General features: G+C 38.7%; 1 protein-coding gene across 5 annotated transcripts in view; it reads right to left on the reverse strand.

The window, feature by feature from the left end:
* The window catches only part of BBOF1 (basal body orientation factor 1), a 41,431-nt gene that overhangs the window by 5,939 nt on the left and 14,567 nt on the right, over positions 1-20,925 (reverse strand). For 2 of the 5 annotated variants that reach the window (XM_060095837.1, XM_060095836.1), the window contains exons 5-12: positions 12,893-12,973; positions 10,235-10,305; positions 9,179-9,323; positions 7,649-8,142; positions 4,978-5,079; positions 996-1,022; positions 354-428; positions 75-189 (exon numbers count right to left, since the gene is read on the reverse strand). In XM_060095837.1, the coding sequence (XP_059951820.1) occupies positions 75-189; positions 354-428; positions 996-1,022; positions 4,978-5,079; positions 7,649-8,142; positions 9,179-9,323; positions 10,235-10,305; positions 12,893-12,973 (1,110 nt within the window). Of the gene's footprint in view, positions 1-74; positions 190-353; positions 429-995; positions 1,023-1,571; positions 1,644-4,977; positions 5,080-7,648; positions 8,143-9,178; positions 9,324-10,234; positions 10,306-12,892; positions 12,974-20,925 lie in introns of those variants that run through there. The other 3 variants (XM_060095838.1, XM_060095839.1, XM_060095840.1) reach the window with 3 other exon arrangements.

The raw sequence follows: 20,925 nt of genomic DNA on the forward strand, positions 1-20,925 counted from the left end.
TGTGACTTAGAAGAAGCTGCATGAGGAAGGGGAACAATTATGTATATTGTTTGGTTAGATTACAGACTCCTTACTATGTCAGACTCTTGTGATCCTTTCTGAATATTGGGTATCACCAGTTCACCAGTAGAGTCTAAGATTGGCACTTGCTGGGTGATGAAGGTTTGATCTTGAAGCTTCCTTTCATCCCTACAGTAATGACAAAGTAAGACTTGTCAACAACCACACCCATGGAACTTTGTTCAGAACAATATACTTGTTATGTTATTCTCACTCAATTCTAGTATGTATAAGATGTCTACAACCACCATTGTGATCAGGCTCATGTTCATTGCTTTGTCAAGAGAGCTTACCCAAACTCCTTTATTGTTTCATCATCAGGACCAATATAGTCTGGAACTGGAGGTCTAGAACTCTGGCTGTATTTCCTGTAGTGGGTATAAGTTAACAATGAGGCAGTGTCTCCACATGCCCTGTATTTCAACTACACTTTAAAACTGCTAAAGGAAAAAAAAATAATAATAATAAATAAATAAATATAGGACTTCCCTGGTGGTGCAGTGGATAAGAATCCACCTGCCAATGCAGGGGACACAGGTTCGATCCCTGGTCTGGGAAGATCCCACATTCTGTGGAGCAACAAAACCCATGGCCACAACTACTGAGCCTGTGCTCTAGAGCCTGCGTGCCACAACTACTGAGCCCACATGCTGCAACTACTGAAGCCCATGCTCCGCAACAAGAGAAGTCACTGCAAGGAGAAGCCCGTGCACCACAACAAAGAGTAGCCCCCGCTCACCACAGCTAGAGAAAGCCAGCATGCAGCAACGAAGACCCAACGCAGCCAAAAATAAATAATAGAAATTTTAAAAAAATAATAAATATAAAACTGCTAAAGGGAAATGCTTCAGTTGGATGGGCTTCTTATTTTCAAAAATGAGCTTTCATACACACATAGAGGCAGTATAATATTAGGCAAGTTAATTTAAACTTACATTCTCTTAAAGTTGAGACCTGTTGAACTTAAGAAATGGAAATATTTATGAATATAATCATGATGATACTCATAAAATAGCTATTAAGGGCTTCCCTCGTGGCACAGTGGTTAAGAATCAGCCTGCCAATGCAGGGGACACGGGTTCGAGCCCTGGTCCAGGAAGATCCCACGTGCCGCAGAGCAACTAAGCCTGTGTGCCACAGCTACTGAGCCCACGTGCCACAACTACTGAAGCCCACGCGCCTAGAGCCTGTGCTCCACAACAAGAGAAGCCACCACAATGAGAGGCCTGCACACCGCAACGAAGAGTAGCCTCTGTTCGCCACAACTAGAGAAAGCTCACGTGCAGCAACGAAGACCCAATGCAGCCAAAATATTAATAATAATAATAATAAACAGCTATTAATGGTGATGGGCAAGGTTGAACCAGAGTACTGACTAAAAGCAAGGCCAAAAAATTCCCTTCCCACAAAAAGAATCTCAAAACACAGGAAAGTTACCAATTTAGATAGACCCAGTATGAAAATTTTTTCTTACACTTTGGAAATTCTAGTTTAAGAACAGAAAAATAGGCCCTCTTGCCCTCTGAGATGGCTCACATTCTGTCTATTGAGTGTGTATCACCCTGAATAAATCTGCTTTCAATCTAAAAAAAAAACACAAAACCAGGAAATCAACATCATTCATTCAACATTCTAATTTGAAAGTGAGATTAACAGAGTTACAAAAAGTATAGTAGGTTGATTTGCCAGCAGAGAAAGACACACCCCACTCCTAAAACTTGTCCTCAATTAGGTGCATATGAAAGCAGCATAACCCCATTCAAAATCTGGCTATATTAAATAGTCCAAAAATAATGCATGAAAAAAAGTACCTTAGATACTTCTAGTGCCTGAGATATAGCCAGAGTGATTGTTTTTTTTTTTTTTTTTTTTTTTTTTTTTTTTTTTTTTTTTTTTTTTTGCTGTACGCGGGCCTCTCACTGCCGTGGCCTCTCCCGTTGCGGAGCACAGGCTCCGGACACACAGGCTCCGCGGCCATGGCTCGCGGGCCCAGCCGCTCCGCGGCATGTGGGATCCTCCGGGATCGGGGCACGAACCCGCGTCCCCTGCATCGGCAGGCGGACTCTCAACCACTGCGCCACCAGGGAGGCCCCAGAGTGATTGTTGATGCACTAAAGAGTGCAGTTTATTGGTTATACTCCTTTGAGTTAGTTCAATCACAAAGAAAAATATTGTATTGTTGGATTCACAATCATATACAACCGTGAACTCTTACCAACTTCCTAATTACTCCACTTGCCTTGGAAGACCTTTTATCATCTAATTCCTCCCCCGCTGGTTTGAGCTTTCTCATTTCATTTCAACATGTCACCATCCTATTCCTATCTTATCTTTTTTTCATCCAACAGGCTTAGACATCATCCCATTGTGGCCAGTTCAAGTTCACTGATTTGGTGTGAAAGATTTCACCCAAATTCCTTTGTTTCTCCAAGTGTTGAAAACAACACAGTGTGGAACTTGAGGCCTGGTACTCTGGCTGTATTTCCTGGGGTACAGAAATACCAACTCACAAGGAGACGGACATTCAGTGCCTACAGTCTGGATCCTACCCCTACCTCTTCAATTAAACTCTTTGAAAGTCTACCAGAGACGCAAAAGCCATTTCAAAATCCCACATCTTCCATTCAGCCTATAATTCTTTAAACTCTTCTCTTTTGGTTGTACTCTTTTTTTATTCTCCTGTTTATTTTAATTGTGGTTATTCCTAAAGGTTCTAGTCTCAGCCCCTTTATTCCTGCATCTTCATCCACTTCCCTAAACTCAACTACCAATTTTCACTAAACATGCTCCAATCTCCCTTCCTAAACTCTCGTGTGTACTCCAATCACTCTTTGCAAATGCCTTAAGTGGTTTTCACTCCAATATGTTGCCACATCTCCAGTACAGCACTGAAAATACTACTTGTATTTCTTCTGCCTAGAATGTTTTTTCTACCCCCTTTTGTTCCTACTTACCTTTAGAGATCAGCTCAAGCTTCTGCTTCCTCAGAGACTTTCCTGATCTCCTCAATTAGGTCAGATTCCCCTAATCTAGGCTCTCTTACCACTGTATACCACTCCTTTGAACCTATGTCATAGTTGTATTTTTTATTTGTGTGATGATTTGAACAATGTTTTTCTTCCATGTAGACCAAAAACTCCCTGAAATCAAGCATGATGTCTTTATTTGCTCAACACTATATCCTCAGTAAATAGTTGGCACTCAGTATGTATATGTTAAATGAATTAGCAGATGGATTAAATAAAATTTAAACATTTCCCTCACACTGGCTTTCCCGATTTTTCATTTGCTTTTCATACCACCATTCCTTCATTTCTTAAGCTTAAAAATCTTAAACATTTACTCCTTTTCTTTATTCCTTTTGTCCTTTATCACCAAGTCCTGTTTCTCCTTCCTTACTTTCTCTCAGTTTCTCCCCTTTATTCCGACTGCCCTCACTCTTGCCTAAACCCCTCACGGCTGCGTGCCCAGAGCAGTGCAGCAGCTTCTGTTGGTCCCAACTCTATTTCTGTCCTCCAATCCATCATACACGTCACTGTGTTAGGTTAAGGTCAGTTCTGAGAACAATGACCTGTGAACCCTTGCAGTGAGAGAGTATGAGTCTGGCTTCTTGCTCTTTGTATTCCTTTAAGGCAGAGAAGAAAACGATGTTACATTACTCTAGAATCTACAAAAGCTCAGGATTTTCTGCATGGTTTTTAAGGCTCATCATAATTCAATCTATAGGTTAAACCTTATTTCTAATTAGTAATTACTCTCTAGCATCACCAAATTTCCTCAAGACAGGCAGTTTCTCCTCAATGTTGCCTAAATACCCTACACCCATTCCTAACTCTGGGCTTTTTCTTAGGCTGTCTACCCCTTGCCTGATGTGCCCTCCTGCTCTACCACTATCCTACAAGGCACCCCACAGAGTCACCCTCTTTCAATCTTCCCTGACTACTCTAGCCCACTGACATATTGTCTGAATTCTATCTTTACATTATTGTGCCACCTAATTTTTTTCCTTGTTATGCTTGGTTTTATTTGGGCAACCAAATTGTAAGCTTTTTGAGATCAAAGGCAATGTCCCTTGATTCTTTTGAATCCCCACAATACAATGGTGCCAAGCATTTAACAAGCAATCAGTTAAGTGGTTGATTTATTTTAGCCACTTTATAGTTACTATAAAGTGACTATAACCAGGGTTATAGTCACTGATAAAACATAATGAAGAAAGAGAGTGAAACTAATCATTAAAAATAATTATTTGGGGCTTCCCTGGTGGCGCAGTGGTTGGGAGTCCGCCTGCCGATGCAGGGGACACGGGTTCGTGCCCCGATCCCGGAAGATCCCACATGCCGCGGAGCGGCTGGGCCCGCGAGCCATGGCCGCGGAGCCTGTGTGTCCGGAGCCTGTGCTCCGCAACGGGAGAGGCCACAGCAGTGAGAGGCCCGCGTACAGCAAAAAAAAAAAAAAAAAAAAAAAAATTATTTGGAGTACCTGTGGATTTCTGTTTTCCTTTCCAGGTCTTTTTCTTGGTATTAGAGATCCCCTTGATTAATAATCAGCTTTAAAATAATTTACTTATCTTTGCAGACCAATACAATCTTAACAATTGTTATGCTTCTCTTTAGTTACCACTCATTCAGCTGAACAATGTTATACCTTCTCAGGAAGCATTACCTTAAACACCTAAGATTAATCGATTTTCTTTCCCCTTTAACTCTAATACCTCTTTCATTTCTGTGCTCACTTACACATCTCCCATTCTTTATCTCTGGGACTTGCAGTAGCTAAGCAGTATGACCCTTTTATATTGATATTTTCTGGTCCTTTCCCATTCCCTTAATTCTAAGTAAGAATATGTTCACTTTTCCTATATGGCCTCTAGGTTTGATAGCAAATTGGTATTTCACTACTGAAATAGGGAGTTACCTAGGAACAAAGCCATTCATTTTTGCAAAGAGCAACCTCAAGACTTTCTCTTTCTGCTCCCAGGTCAAATCTCCAATGTCCATATTTCCTTGAATATCTGTCCTAAAGAATTTCAAAGAAAAAAATGAAAAAAAAATGGTCAAAGTAAGCATCTCTTCTTTTTAAAAAATATAAAATATGTAAACATGAGAAAATTTCTAAATCATAACTGAATATTATGAGGTTTCCAAATGGAATGACTACAAAGCAAACCATGTCCATTACAAAATCATAAATTTGAAAAGCACATTAACATGGTAGCCAATTTGAAGTGTTATGTAGTCATTAAACTGAAAATAAGAAAAACTCTAACATGAAAAAAATCTGTACTCAAACATTAAGCAAATAAGCAAAAAAGAAAGTTGTAATGCAATATTATGTATCCAGATAACACGAGGACAAAAGGTACAAGAAAAAAAAACAGTTGTTTGGTGAAATTATTGATAAATTCCTTTTTAGCAAGCCTGTAGTATTAGATATTTTGCTATGAAAATAGTGATAAGAGGTAAATGTATAAAATAACATGTAACTTATCTAGTCTATTTCTTACCTCCAAATAATTTCATCAAACAACTGTTTTTTTTCTTGTACCTTTTGTCTTTGTATGTATCATTATCTGCTTAAGAGGCAGGTAAGCCTTCCAGGAAGGTATTTATCTATACCATAACTTTTCCAAAGGATCCATCGTCTACTTGCTATTTACAAAAGTTGGCTGACATGTAGATAGAGTATTGATGTATAATGTAAGAAATATTTTTTCATATACATCAGTTGGGTTAGTATTAAGTTTAGGTTTTGCCTTATAATCACCATATACTTTAATTGTCCTTCCCCCATCTGCCTCTTAAGCAGATAATGTAATATTTTAACTACAATTTCTGCCTTCCTGGCAGAAATCCTATTGAACACTAGGATTAAAGTGATAAGTTGCTCATGAGGCAGAATTGGGAAGTGTCCAGTTTCTGTAACAACAATGTGGAGAATCATTTTATGTACTGTCCTCTGAAAACTTATATACCACTTAGTATACAGTAGATTTTTAAAAATGTAAAAGAAACTGCCTTATGTATGGTGGGGACTCAACTTGCTTGACTTATTAAATAAAAAAATAAAGTGAATCTCTTGGTAATAGTTATTATAATAACTATTATTATAATAGAATAATAGTAATAGTGTTATTAACAGACTTCTGAATATGGCAAGAAGGTAAAAAAACTATAGTATGGACATTTTTTTTTTTTTTTTCTTTTTGCGGTATGCGGGCCTCTCACTGTTGTGGCCTCTCCCGTTGCGGAGCACAGGCTCCGGATGCGCAGGCCCAGCGGCCATGGCTCACGGGCCCAGCCGCTCCGCGGCATATGGGATCCTCCCAGACCGGGGCACGAACTCGTATCCCCTGCATCGGCAGGCGGACTCTTAACCACTGCGCCACCAGGGAGGCCCAGTATGGACATTTTTGAAGAAGAGTCATTGGCCATGTCCAACCTTCCCAACAGCTATACAATTTAAAAGAACCTACATATTAGACTATTAAAAAATAATTTAGGGCTTCCCTGGTGGTGCAGTGGTTGAGAGTCCGCCTGCCGATGCAGGGGACACGGGTTCGTGCCCCGGTCCGGGGGGATCCCACATGCCGCAGAGCGGCTGGGCCCATAAGCCATGGCCGCTGAGCCTGCGCGTCTGGAGCCTGTGCTCCGCAACGGGAGAGGCCACAACAGTGAGAGGCCCACATACCGCAAAAAAAAAAAAAAAAAAAAAAAAAAATTTAAAACAGAAAACACATTTGGAAGCCCTCTCAATAAGATGTTAAGTCATAGTAGTAAGGAGTCGTTTTAAGTTTCTTAAGGCCTTTGAAGAATCTAATCGTGTTGGGATATAAAACAATTTTTTCAGAATAATCTTTAAAATGCACTATAATTTAATCCATGGTTTATAGGGAGGAAAGTATTCAAACAGATTAAAATGCTAACAGGAAACAACAATTGTATATAGTCTACAAATGTCTCAATCATTCTACCACCTTTATCATGGTGGCAGTAGATCTCTAGTGTATTTTAAAGCCTTGTGGGGACTCTTTTGGTTAATACAATGATGGAGGGGGCACTACCGGGTGACCTCCAATCCATAGGACAGTTCTGTACAACAAAGAGTTGCTGCAAAGAATTGTTATATTGATTTTTTAAATTATAGGTTTGATTAGATATTGCTACCTATGAATTTCATCTCAGAATAGTAAAGGGAACATTACAAAATATTTGTGAAAAGTATGTTTATCAAAAATGTTTAACCTGAATCTAATCAAACCTTTATAACAAATTTATAGGAAACAAAATAAAGGAACATGTTAAAAGATATTACAATGACATTCAAAATGGAACAAATAATCCCTTTAACAAGTCTCTGTCACACAAAAAAGGGGGGACATCTACTAAGAATACCTACTAAGCCCCACACAGTATGCTAAGCATAGGGGTTACAAAGATGAGTAAGACAGTTCCTCTCCTCAAGTAACTTACTGAGTAATCTAGTCAATACTTAGATATTACCAAACTGAACTTTTCAGGGTTTTTATTTCTCTAAAGGGCACAAGAAGCGCAGTACAAAGGCAAAATATTAAAGCAATTATTAGTACCATTTATCGGCCTCCATAAGATCCTGATTCACACTGTTGGTGCTGTGCTCTCTGCCATCAAATGTTCGGATTTTGGGATATTCTGTTCTTCCTGCACACGCCTCTCTCATTTTAAAATTGAAAGCAGCTTGTGCTACCTGTTTATAATGCTTTCTGCTAAATAGGATCTGTTGCTTTACTTGGTGTAGAGCATCTAAAAAGAATCTTTCCACTTCTGTTCTTTCATCTAGTATGTTCTTGGCCAGCTTCTTTACTCGATTCATTTCCTTGTCCTTCATCTGAAGAAGACGCTGCAGCTTGAAAATTTCAATCCGACCCGCTTGGTTCTCTACCATTGCCTGCTGCTGCAGTTTTAAAACTTCAGTCTCAAACTCTTTGGTCATACAACTCAGGGCAGTCTCCAGGCTTACTGCCTTCTTCTGAAGAGTTTGGATTTGTAATCTCTGCTGGGTAAGCTGCGTTATCTTTTCCTTAACCAACAGATCATTGATTTCCTAAAACAGAAAGATGAGAGAGGTGAGAGTTTTTTTTTTAATTAATTTCAAAACTTAAAAGTTCCTCACTAATATCCATTATTTCGTGAGATTTGAGTTTGAGGCCAGGTTGCAATGGCGATATTTTGCTATTCTGTGCATAAAGAATAAGAAACATCAAGAGTCCCTGTCTGGACTTAGGAAGGCCACAAATTTTGCTAATTAAGAAACTTTCCTTCCTCTAAAATTATGAAAAGTTCAATATTTTATATTATCAAAAAAATATTCCAAAATCAATAAGACTGTACAGTAAAACAGTAATTTAACAACGATATACTGCAAACTGTGGCCGTCTGCTGGTTGCCCATCCTAGTGTCCATTTTCCGTTTCCTCCTTCGTAATAAAACCCCAATTTTATTCAGAAAGGTAGTAAGCCCAGCTGACAATTCCCAGTTTCCCTTGTGTTCAGCAAAGCCACGTGACTAAGCTCTGATGGAAGAGCTGTGAGTAGAAATTTGTATAGGACTTCCAGGAAGAGCTCTAAAGGGAGGGGCATGCTGTTTTCCTTCCTGTCCTTCTTCTGCCCTGTTGTTAGAGCTCCAGCAGCTGCTGGGGGCCATGAGGTGACTCTGGGGAGATAAGCCATATGTTGCAGAACAAAGTTGAGGAGCCCGAGTGTCTGCCGAATTTGTAGCACTACCATTCCAGCTCTGGATTGCTTACCCCCAGACTTCCTTTAGGGAGAGAATACACCTTACATGGGGAAACCATTGTTGTCACAGTTCCGAAGTGATTCAGAAACCAACTCTAAGCAAAGGAAAATGAATACTAAGGTAGTAGAGGACAGGAGTTATATTTATGTGTCGGATGTATTCTTTATAAAGCCAAGTCTGAAGTTTCTTATAAGTCATTCAGTAATTAACTTTTCAGATAAGAAAAATACACCATCCAGACAGAAGAAAAACTGTCCTATTGTCCTTATGTATCACTACTATACTCAATTCTTAGTATTCACCAACCCAATCTTTACAGAAAAGGAAACAAAATCTAAATGAACCTTTTGCTGTAAAAGAAAAGTCTCTGTCTCTTGCAACTTCTGAGAGTTTTTTTGTAGAGCATCGGCTTCCTTCAGGTGGTATGCGAGAGCTTTCTGGAGATAAATATTCTCTTTAAAAACAGCTCTTCCAGCATTGTTCAATTGCCTGAAATAGATAGATATAAGATCCCAAAACATAGACCTAAGTTTTAAATATTACCAAACTAGAACAATGACTGCTATATCCCCTAACATTGATAATAATGATCATCCGGAATTCCCTGGTGGTCCAGTGGTTAGGACTTGGCAATTTCACTGACGTGGCCCACCCGGGTTCAATCCCTCGTCAGGGAACTAAGATCCCGCAAGCTGCATGGGGCAATCAAAAAATAATAATAATCAATAATTTTAAAAAATAATAATGACCAGCACTTATTTAGCTTATGGTGGGTACTCAATAGTTAGGTGGGGATCTTGAGAACTAAGTTCTCAGCAACAGGAAAGTGAAAAGGGACGTGTTACTTCCAGTCCAAGGCAATTAAGGGCAGGTAGGAGTCTCCCATGCTCTCTCTTTGTACATGTGACTGGACATGAAGAACAGGATGGAAGCAGCCCAGGTTCCTGAATCACCCCTGGAGTAGAGCTGTCAGACCCACATGAGATTAGAAATAAACGACTGAGACTTAGTTTATTAACACAGTGCAGTTTAGTGTTACTTTCACTAATATACCTCAGGACAACTGTGCACAGTTGCCATTATTAACACCATTTTTAGATGAAGAAATTTAATTTCAAAAAAGTTAAGAAGTCTTCTTATAGTCAGTTAGTATACATGTTGAGAACCAAAGTGTAACTTTGAAGCCCAGGTTCTTTTCTCCACACTATGCTGCTACAAAAAGGGTGGATGGAAAAGGGGTGGGTACACAGAGAGAAAGAAACAGTGAAGGAAAGTAAACCAGAAAATTGGAAGAAAGCAAGCCAAGAGAGAAGGGGGTAGAAAACATGATAAGAACAAAAAAGACTAGCAAAGAGGTAAGAGAGGCTATTAGAAAGAAAGAAGAGGCAGCGATCTCCTACACAACAGCTTCATGGTGGGCTCTGTCTGCCAGCATTATTATCTTCTTCTCAGCCTCTTTTTCTAGTCGGTGCTAAAAAAGAAAATAGGCTGTTTTAATACGGTTATGTTTCTAACAACAAATTTTACACATAAAAAGTTAAGTATTTATTTTATAATGTCAAATAAAATACTCCTGTCCACATGACCTGATGTGAAGTACTCCAAGTATCAATGGAGGAGCCAGCAAAGAGTATAGGGTGAACACAGGGACTTTAGGGTACTTCCCAATTTCACCATTAAAAAAGCAAAATGACATATAAATAGAAAAAAATTCCACATCAGACCTGGAAAGCAGAGCTGGGAGAAATTTCTATTAAATACAATGTGATGAGAATCATTTATTCATTCATTCAACAAATTCCTATTGAGTACTAATAGTGTACCAGATTTTTTAGATACTAGAGATGCTGTGGTGAACATAACAGATAAGGTTCCTGTTCTCATGGAGCTTATATTCTAGGATGAGATCCAAACAATAATAATAATTAAAATGCACTGAGCATTTACTATGTGCCAGGCATGGTTCTACACATGTATTATTTACTTCTCACAACAATGTAATTAGATACCTATGAATTAGGTACTATTATTGTCCCCAAAGACAAGGACTGAGGAAACTGAGAGAAAGGTTAGTGACTTGTCCAAAATCATATAGCTAGTAAATGGCAGAGCAGGGATTCATACGCAGGCAATTTGATGCTATACAGCCTCCCAGCAAGTAAACAAATAAGAGAATTAATAGACTGTGATAAATGCTATAAATGAAATAAATGGGGTAATGAAATAGATAGTAACCGAGGGAGGTAATTTTAGATTGGGTTTAGGGATTATCTCTTTGAGGGGATGACATTTGAGCTCTGAAGAATGAGAATAAGCCAGAACTGCAATAAGAACATTTCAGGAAGAGAGAATAGCAAGTACAAAAATATGCAGGTGGGGAAGGGTTTGGTGGTTCAAGGAACAGAAAGGATTAAATGGGAAAACACAACAAAATACTAATAACCTGAGGGAAGTCCTTTATATGATCAGCTGGAACATGCTGAGGTATGAGATGAATGAACAGGGCTTACTAGAAAGCCCACTGCCATGGACCAGCAGCACTGGGGCTCAAACCAGTATAGGAGTTTGTATCTAACTATGAAGTCTGTACCTCACATGGTAAGGCAGACGGTGCTGTGGCTGGAGAACCCAACACTCATTCCCATCCTCCTTTTTCCTTCCCAGCTTCCACCAGTGGCTGGAGAAACAAAACACCCCTTTTCCCTGGCGTCCATTATAACATGGTTCTGGACAATCAGAGAGATGTAAGAAGAAATCTGCTAGGAGCTTCTGGGGAAAGTTTTATGGTTTCCAGATAAAAGGGACAGATACAGATGGAGCCTCCCTTCTTCCCGCCCTAAGAGAGATGACTCTCAGAGCTGCATTAACTAACCATCTTGCAATTATGAGGGAAAGGCCAGCAGCCACCTACTTCCAGACATAAAAATCCTATTTATATAAGCACTGTCATTCAAGTAATCTGTAAACTGACCAAGCACTTCTAACATTTGTTTGTGGAATGTTACACCAAGTAGGAGAGAGATCAAGTGTAGGGTGGAGTGAGGAAAGAGGCAGCTGAGAGCAGCCCAGTCCTGAGCACTTCCATTCCTAACAGTGCCAGGAAGTGCCTGAGAGGGAAAGCATCTAGATACTGCTCCTGCCCCACTCCCAGGTTATTCAATACACAAACTGGAAACCTAGAGCCACTTTTAAAGCAAATCCTTTTATATAAACCTGATATGAGTACTTATTTGCCTCAGTCTCACTTCCCTACATTCCCACCGATTTGTGAAAAAAATTATTCATTTCTTTCCTAAGGATGAAAAATTAAAGAAAATATTAAAAGAATTAAAGAAAAACCAGGGGGACTCTGAGAGTTAACTTTAGAAGCACAGAGAAATGTGGAAGTTTGTGATGTGCTAAGGAACATTTTTGAGCCCCCTTTTAATTTATTTATTTATTTATAGCTGCTTTGGGTCTTCGTTGCTGCACACACAGGGGCTACTCTTTGTTGCAGTGCGCGGGCTTCTCACTGCGGTGGCTTCTCTTGTTGCGGAGCACGGGCTCTAGGCGCACGGGCTTCAGTAGTTGTGGCTCACGGGCTTTAGAGCGCAGGCTCAGTAGTTGTGGCGCACAGGCTTAGTTGCTCCACGGCATGTGGGATCTTCCTGGACCAGGGCTCGAACCTGTGTCCCCTGCATTGGCAGGCAGATTCTACACCACGGTGCCACCAGGGAAGTCCTGAGCCCCTTTTATTAATATCCTTAGTTGGCTTGACCAAGGGAAGACCCTCATGTGTATCAGAGCAACCTCTCTAATCCCATCTCCCCTACAAAAAGTGGTACATGGAGATTTAGTTCTGCCAGGAGACACCAAGCTGGGGTGGGGGATGTGTCCTGAAGCCTTGGTCAGATGACAATCTCTCTTGAGGATTTCAAGAGTCTCTAACTAAGAGGGGGGAAAAAGATAATCTTCTAATAAGATACCAAATGAAAAGCTGATGTCTCAGAATACATATAAATATACTTACGTCGTTCTAGTACACAATATATTTATTTATTAATGCAAATATGCTGTACCTTTTCTTCCAAAAACCTGCGTTCCAATCTCCTAAGAATCTCCTGATGTTTCTGCTCTGTGTTCCTTAAGCCCTCCTTCAGCTAAAATTAAAATAACGAAGAAAAGAATGATCAGTAGGAAATGGGGTGGATTGGGGCATATTCCTGGAAAATTCTCAGTCAAGAACTATTTTCTGTTATACGTTACCTCTTAATCCTGAACACACAGAAAAACTCCATGCCCTCCCTTTGAGTACCATACTTCTCATAATCGTCTATAGATTTACAAGATCAGTATTGAGTTTCTAAAAAGCTTTTCATGAATAACCGTTTTCAGAACATTCAGATAAGTTATTATCATATTCATTTCCCCCCCCCAAATACCTTCATTTTAAACATGTGGACTTACAGAGTCATAATATTTTAGAATTACCAGGAATCTTAGGAGTCAGACTATACAAATCTCCCACTTAATATAGGAATCTCTTCTATGAGAAAAATATCTAGAGACAGAAGCATCACTAATCAAATCCTATTAATTCACTAGGCTGCCCTTTTAAGAGTTCCCATTTTTAGAAAATTCTTCCTAGTATCAATCTAAAAAGTATCTCCCTGTGATTCCCATAGACAGATCCTTCTATCCCCTAAAACTACATAGAATAAAAAGGACATAAAATTCTTCCAGGCAAAGAGAATTGAGCTAACTTAAAGCTATGATCCTGAAGGCTCTATATACTGGCAAGAACCAATCAGATTGAAATCGGCACACTCAATCTAATATTCATGCCACAAAAAAAGGCAGTAGAGAAGAGCTTTCCATCACACAGAGCAGAGTTCAACTGTTACCTCTCTGACTTACCAGCTGTTTGGGCAAATCACTTATCTTCTCTAAGTCTCAAGTCTCCAGGGTAAAAAGAGGATAATAATAGTAGCTATTCTCAGAGAGGTGTGACAAAGATTAAATAACACACACAAAATACTTAGAATAGTAACCATTTAATACAGAGGTTAGTTATTTTATGTCTAATATTGTCCTCCCTTATACTTCACAATTTTCCTTACTGTGATCTCTGTCCTAACAGTATTAAATCTCCATTTGATCCATATCATATGATTTCAGATGTTCTTCTTTCTTCCTGTATTTTTTATACAATTTTTAAAAATGGCCTCATATTGTCAGAGACTTTCAAAATTAACGTCAATATATAAATTTGTGGAAATGTCTACCATCCCAGTGGGATGGGGGTGGACCTTTCAATTGCCATTGGGGTCCCCAAAAATCTATAAATTAATAAATAAATCTTTTGGAAGACAATTAGGCAATGCATATGAAAAACCTTAAAAGTTCACATTCTAATTTAACCTATAAATTTCACTATAACTTCTAGGAAGTTATCCTAAAAACTAATTAAAAATATAGAAAAATACTTTGTTACTTAGATGTTCCTCAGTTTATAATAATGAAAAATTAGGAAAAAGTCCAAATGTCCAACAACAAGGGACCGATTAGTAAATCATGATATAGCTACCCAATGAAATTCCATGCATCTAGTCAAAAGGTTTTATAGAAAAATACATAATGGCATTGAAAAATGTTCACAATATGTAAAGTGAAAAAATCAGGCTAACAAACAATTTGTACATCATAACCTCATTTTTGTAAAAATAGCATATATTGTAGATACTTTAAAATATATTTATACATAGCAGAGGTGGAAAAAATAAAGACAATATACCAAAATATTAACGATGGTTATCTTTAAGTAACATAGTTGTGAGGGGAGGGTTTTTCATTTTCTTTTATCAGCTAAATTTGCTGAAATGGGTATTATCACTTTGTCAAAAGAAGAAAGACTAAAACAAATTATTTTAAAAATATTAATTGCAACCTACCAATGTATGCTCCTTTTGTTAATCAGGTAATGGAAATAATTTTTCTTTAAATTTATGCTTTGAATACCTTTTGATAAGCTAAACTTAATTGGGCTCTTTTAAATTTGTATAATGAATCCTATAGCACAGTATAATTAATTTTCCTCCCTTTTTTTAAATTCATGGGCCCCACACCTGCCTTAATCTTCCATATTTGGGATTCCACATAACCATCTTATTTTTTCCCATTAGCCAGTATCTTTTGCATTTGAATTTTAAGTTTTCCTGGCCCACCACCCCTTTCAAAGGGCTGAAATTTATTTCTCCACTAGGTGGCAACATTGTTCTTTAAAAAAAAATCACACCAAGGCCCCAAAGAATATGCACAACTAGTTTTTTTTTTTTTTAACATCTTTATTGGAGTATAATTGCTTTACAATGTTGTGTTAGTTTCTGCTGTATCACAAAGTGAATCAGCTATATGTATACATATATATCCCCATATCCTCATAACCCTTCCTCTTGAGCCTCCCTCCCACCCTCCCTATCCCACCCCTCTAGGTGGTCACAAAGCACCGAGCTGATCTCCCTGTGCTATGCTGCTGCTTCTCACTAGCTATCTGTTTTACATTTGGTAGTGTATATACATCAGTGTTACTCTCTCACTTCGTCCCAGCTTACCCTTCCCCCTCCCCGTGTCCTCAAGTTCATTCTCTGTGTCTGCATCTTTATTCCTGTCCTGCCCCTAGGTTCATCAGAATCTTTTTTTTTTTTTTTTTTTTTTAGATTCCATATATATGTGTTAGCATACAGTATTTGCTTTTCTCTTTCTGACTTACTTCACTCTGCATGACAGACTTTAGGTCCATCCACCTCTTTACAAATAACTCAATTTCGTTTCTTTTTATGGCTGAGTAATATTCCATTGTATATATGTGCCACATCTTCTTTATCCATTCATCTGTTGATGCACACTTAGGTTGCTTCCATGTCCTGGCTATTGTAAATAGAGCTGCAATGAACATTTGGGTACATGACTCTTTTTGAATTATGGTTTTCTCAGGGTATATGCCCAGTAGTGGGATTGCTGGGTTGTACGGTAGTTCTATTTTTAGTTTTTTAAGGAACCTCCATACTGTTCTCCATAGTGGCTGAATCCATTTACATTCCCACTAACAGTGCAAGAGGGTTCCCTTTTCTCCACACCCTCTCCAGCAGTTATTGTTTGTAGATTTTTTGATGATGGCCATTCTGACTGGTGTGAGGTGATACCTCATTGTAGTTTTGATTTGCATTTCTCCAGTGATTAGTGATGTTGAGCATCCTTTCATGTGTTTTTTGGCAATCTGTATATCTTCCTTGGAGAAATGTCTATTTAGGTCTTCTGCCCATTTTTGGATTGGGTTGTTTGTTTTTTTGATATTGAGCTGCATGAGCTGCTTGTAAATTTTGGACATTAATCCTTTGTCAGTTGCTTCGTTTGCAAATATTTTCTCCCATTCTGAAGGTTGTCTTTTCGTCTTGTTTATGGTTTCCTTTGCTGTGCAAAAGCTTTTAAGTTTCATTAGGTCCCATTTGTTTATTTTTGTTTTTATTTTCATGACTCTAGGAGGTGGGTCAAAAAGGATCTTGCTGTGATCTTGCTTGCAGAACACATAGAGTGTTCTGCCTATGTTTTCCTCTAAGAGTTTTATAGTGTCTGGCCTTACATTTAGGTCTTTAATACATTTTGAGTTTATTTTTGTGTATGGTGTTAGGAATTTCATTCTTTTACATGTAGCTGTCCAGTTTTCCCAGTACCACTTATTGAAGAGGCTGTCTTTTCTCCATTGTATATTCTTGCCTCCTTGATCAAAGATAAGGTGACCATATGTGTGTGGGTTATCTCTGGGTTTTCTATCCTGTTCCATTGATCTATATTTCTGTTTTTGTGCCAGTACCATACTGTCTTGATTACTGTAGCTTTGTAGTATAGTCTGAAGTCAGGGAGCCTGATTCCTCCAGCTCCGTTTTTCTTCCTCAAGATTGCTTTGGCTATTTGGGGGTCTTTTGTGTTTCCATACAACTTGTGAAATTTTTTGTTCTAGTTCTGTGAAAAAGGCCATTGGTGGTTTGATAAAGATTGCATTGAATCTGTAGATTGCTTTGGGTAGTAGAGTCATTTTCACAATGTTGATTCTTCCAATCCAAGAACATGGTATATCTCTCCATCTGTTGGTGACATCTTTAATTTCTTTCATCAGTGTCTTATAGTTTTCTGAATACAGGTCTTTTGTCTACTTGGGTAGGCTTATCCCTAGGTATTTTATTCTTTTTGTTGCAATGATAAATGGGAGTGTTTCCTTAACAACTAGTTCCTAATTCACTTTGATTCAGAATGCATACCTACACCTAGGATGGCTATTTTAAAGTTCCTGAAAAGTTAGTGAACTTAACTTGATTCATTCTGCAGCATTTTCATATAAAACAAAACTAGATATTCTTCTAGAAACTTTTCAGCTTTATTGAGGAATTGTAGACAAATACAATGTATGATAGTTCAAGTGCACATCATGATGATTTGATATACATATACATTGTGAAAGGATTCTTCCCATTTAGTGGAAAACTTGATATTCCTTCAATTACATTTAATAAAAGACCCACTCAGCATTTAACATAGATTTATTGAGCATTACTGTGTATCTTGTCCTTCAGTGAATACAAAGTACAGTACTGCTCCTGCCTCAAAAAATTTACAATCTAGCAGGGGAGATAAGACAAATAATAAATATAATATCAAGATAGAATGGGCTAAGTTGTATAAAAGAAATACAAAATGCTATGGAAACATACAAAAAATTACTTTTTTGCTAATCATCTTTTTAAATTTTTTTCTCTTTTTTCTAGCTTAATTGAAATATAATTGATCTATAATATTGTGTAAATTTAAGGTGTACAAAGTGTTACTTTGATACACTATATTGCAAAATGATTACTACCATAGCATTAGCTAACACTTCCATCATGTCACAGAAAACTACCATTTCTTTTTCTGTAGCAAGAACATTTAAGATCTACTCTCTTAGCAACTTTCAAGTATGTCATACAGTATTATTAGTTATAATCACCATACTGTACATTAGATTCCTAAGAACTTGTCAGTCTTATAACTGGCAGTTTGTACCCTTTGACCAACATCTCCCCATTCCTCCCCCCGCCAGCCCAAGTAACCACTCTGAGTTCAGCGTGGTTTTTTTTGGCCGCACCACACTGCTTGTGGGATCCGCAGACCAGGGATTGAAGCTGCACCACTGCAGTGAAAGTAACAAGTCCTAACCACGAACCACCAGGGAATTCCCAAAGTTCAGCTTTTTAAATTATTTAATTTAATTTATTTTATTTATTTTTGGCTGTGTTGGGTCTTTGTTGCTTTGCTGTGCTCAGGCTTTCTCTAGTTGTGGCGAGTGGGGGCTACTCATTGTTGTGGTGTGCAGGCTTCTCATTGTGCTGGCTTCTCTTGTTGCAGAGCACAGGCTCTAGGCATGCAGACTTCAGTAGTTGTGGCTCATGGGCTCTAGTGTGCAGGCTCAGTAGTTGTGGCACACAGGCTTAGTTGCTCCGTGGCATGTGGGATCTTCCTGGACCAGGGCTTGAACCTGTGTCCCCTGCATTGGCAGGCGGATTCTTAACCACTGTGCCACCAGGGAAGTCCCTCAACTTTTTTTAGATTCCGCATATAAGTTGTATTGCACGGTATTTGTGTTTCTCTGTCTGACTTATTTCACTTAGCATAACGCCCTCAAGTTTTGTCCAAATTGTCACAAATAGCAAGAAGAAAATTATTACTTTTAAACAGCACACCGAGGAAGTCCTTATGGAGAATACGCATTTGAGCTGAGCCTCTGAAGAATAGGTAAAATTTTAATGGACAGAGCTCTATCAGTATATTCCAGATAGAAGAAACAGCGTAAACAAAGAAAGGCAGAAAAGACTTCAGGGAATATCCGGGTTGGGTGGATTAAAGGTGGTGTGTATGGGAAAGTGTAGGAAAAGGAAATAATATGTTCCAAAGTAGGTGTAGGGTCTTGATTTTCACACTAAGGTGTCTGGACAATATTCTGTTTACAATAGAGAAGATTGTTTATAATCTTCTTTACTAAAGAAGATTCTTTTTTTTTCCCCTTGTTGCTATATTTATTTTAAATATAGCAGTGTGTACACGTCAATCCCAAACTCCCTAACTATCCCTTCCCCCCACCCTTCCCCCCGGTAACCATAAGTTCGTTCTCTAAGTCTGTGAGTCTATTACTAAAGAAGATTCTTGAGGGAAGTGACCAGAACATCATCAGAACTGTGATATTTTAAGATTATTCCTGCAGTAGTGTGTACTTTGTACTGTGGTGGTGTGGTGAACTTAAAATACGTCCACATTTGGAATTTCCTGGCGGTCCAGTGGTTAGGACTCAGAGATCTCATTGCCTAGGGCCCAGGCTCAAACCCTGGTCGGGGAACTAAGATCCCACAAGCCCCAGGGACCCGCCAAAAAAAAAAGCTGAACTCAGAGTGGTGGTTACCTGGGCTGGGGGGAGGGGGAAATGGGGAGATATTGGTCAAAGGGTACAAACTACCAGTTATAAGACTGACAATTTCTTAGGAGTCTAATATTCAGTAATAAGAGTAGCAGGATCAGCAATAGCAGGTAATCTTTATCATACAGTGCTAAGCATTTACAGTAAAATGGATTACAGGTATTCCCCACTTTTCTGAAAGTTTGCTGTACACCACTCTGCTTTTACAAAAAAATCTACATTAGTACCTGTTTTCATTAACCGAAAGTAATCCAGAGAGGATTTTCACTTTTATGAAAAAAAGGTGAAAAGCAAAAACATAGTGTTCAGCAGCGAGCGGTGTACTGAGGCAAAGCACACCCTTAGCAACGAGGGGAGTGGCACCACTAAACTCCTTCTCTGGAACCTATACTCAGCGTCAAGCTGCCATAGCTTTGAACTACGTCTGTGAGCATCTGTGCTTTATCTTGATTTTGTGCTTCTGTTAGCAAGGTGTGACCTATGGTAACTGCTTCTTCAGCTTAGGAAAGGTTTCATAGGAACTACTTTCAGATAGTGAGGGAAACCTGTATTTCATTTAGTCTTCACGATGACCCTTTGAAATTGGTACTATTGTTCTCACCCCCATGTTACAGATGAGGAAACTTAACAAGATACCCAAGTAGTGAACACAGTATTTACACTCTAGCAGTATGACTTCAAAGCACCAACTTTTAGCCCCTATTCCACATGGTGTATGGCTATCTTAGGTGGCAATACTACTTCTGTTACTATTACTAATAATAGCAGCAGTTGCGTGTTAGAGCTGGCTCATACCAGGAATTTTGCTAGCACATTGTAAAAGCATTGGTAGCTTGAAATTGGCCACAACATAAGTATTTACACCAAGGAAATCAGCAAATGCTACAAATGAGGACCTTTTTTTGCAGAGAGCTACACACCACTGTCAATTCTCACTATGTGACATACACTATTTTAAGCACTTTACATATATGAACTCATTTAAGCCTTACAACAACCCTATGAGCCAGTAACTCTTATCACCCCCATTTTACAGATGAGGAAACCTAGGTACAGAGAGGGTAAGTAATTTGCCCAAAACCACAAAGCTGATTTCAGCTACTTGTGCCCAGCCCTCATCTGTGCCATATATTGCATTGTCATTAATGCAATAGAACTATTTTCTGAACTGAGGGCATGGAAAGAGCATGCAAGGTCAGAGAAACTTTCTGAAAGCACTCAGTTTTCCTCACCACATCCACCCGTACCCAGAGTGTCTTAAATTTTTCTAAAATTATCATTCATCAGTCTAAACATATTTTCCTTTAGGACTTCGCTACTTTGCCACTAATGTTTTTCTGGATCTGTAGTTCCAAAGGTTTAACGGCTGATAAATGTGAGCAGGTGGATTGGCTAAGATCTGGTGAATTCACAAAGAAATCAAAGCTTAGAAAAAGAAAAGTCTAACCATCAAGACTTTTTGCGTCCAGTCCTACACTGATATGTCTTCCCTGTTTCTCTCATATAATTTCTAAAATAACAAAGGGAGTCCTTCACAGGAGTAAATTTCTTTGAAGGCCTTTGCAGACATAAGTAGTTAATTCTAATCTCCTTTTTAAAAAAAAGGAAGAA

The sequence above is a fragment of the Mesoplodon densirostris genome, chromosome 4 (genome assembly GCF_025265405.1).
Source record: "Mesoplodon densirostris isolate mMesDen1 chromosome 4, mMesDen1 primary haplotype, whole genome shotgun sequence".
Taxonomy (NCBI): Eukaryota; Metazoa; Chordata; class Mammalia; order Artiodactyla; family Ziphiidae; genus Mesoplodon; species Mesoplodon densirostris.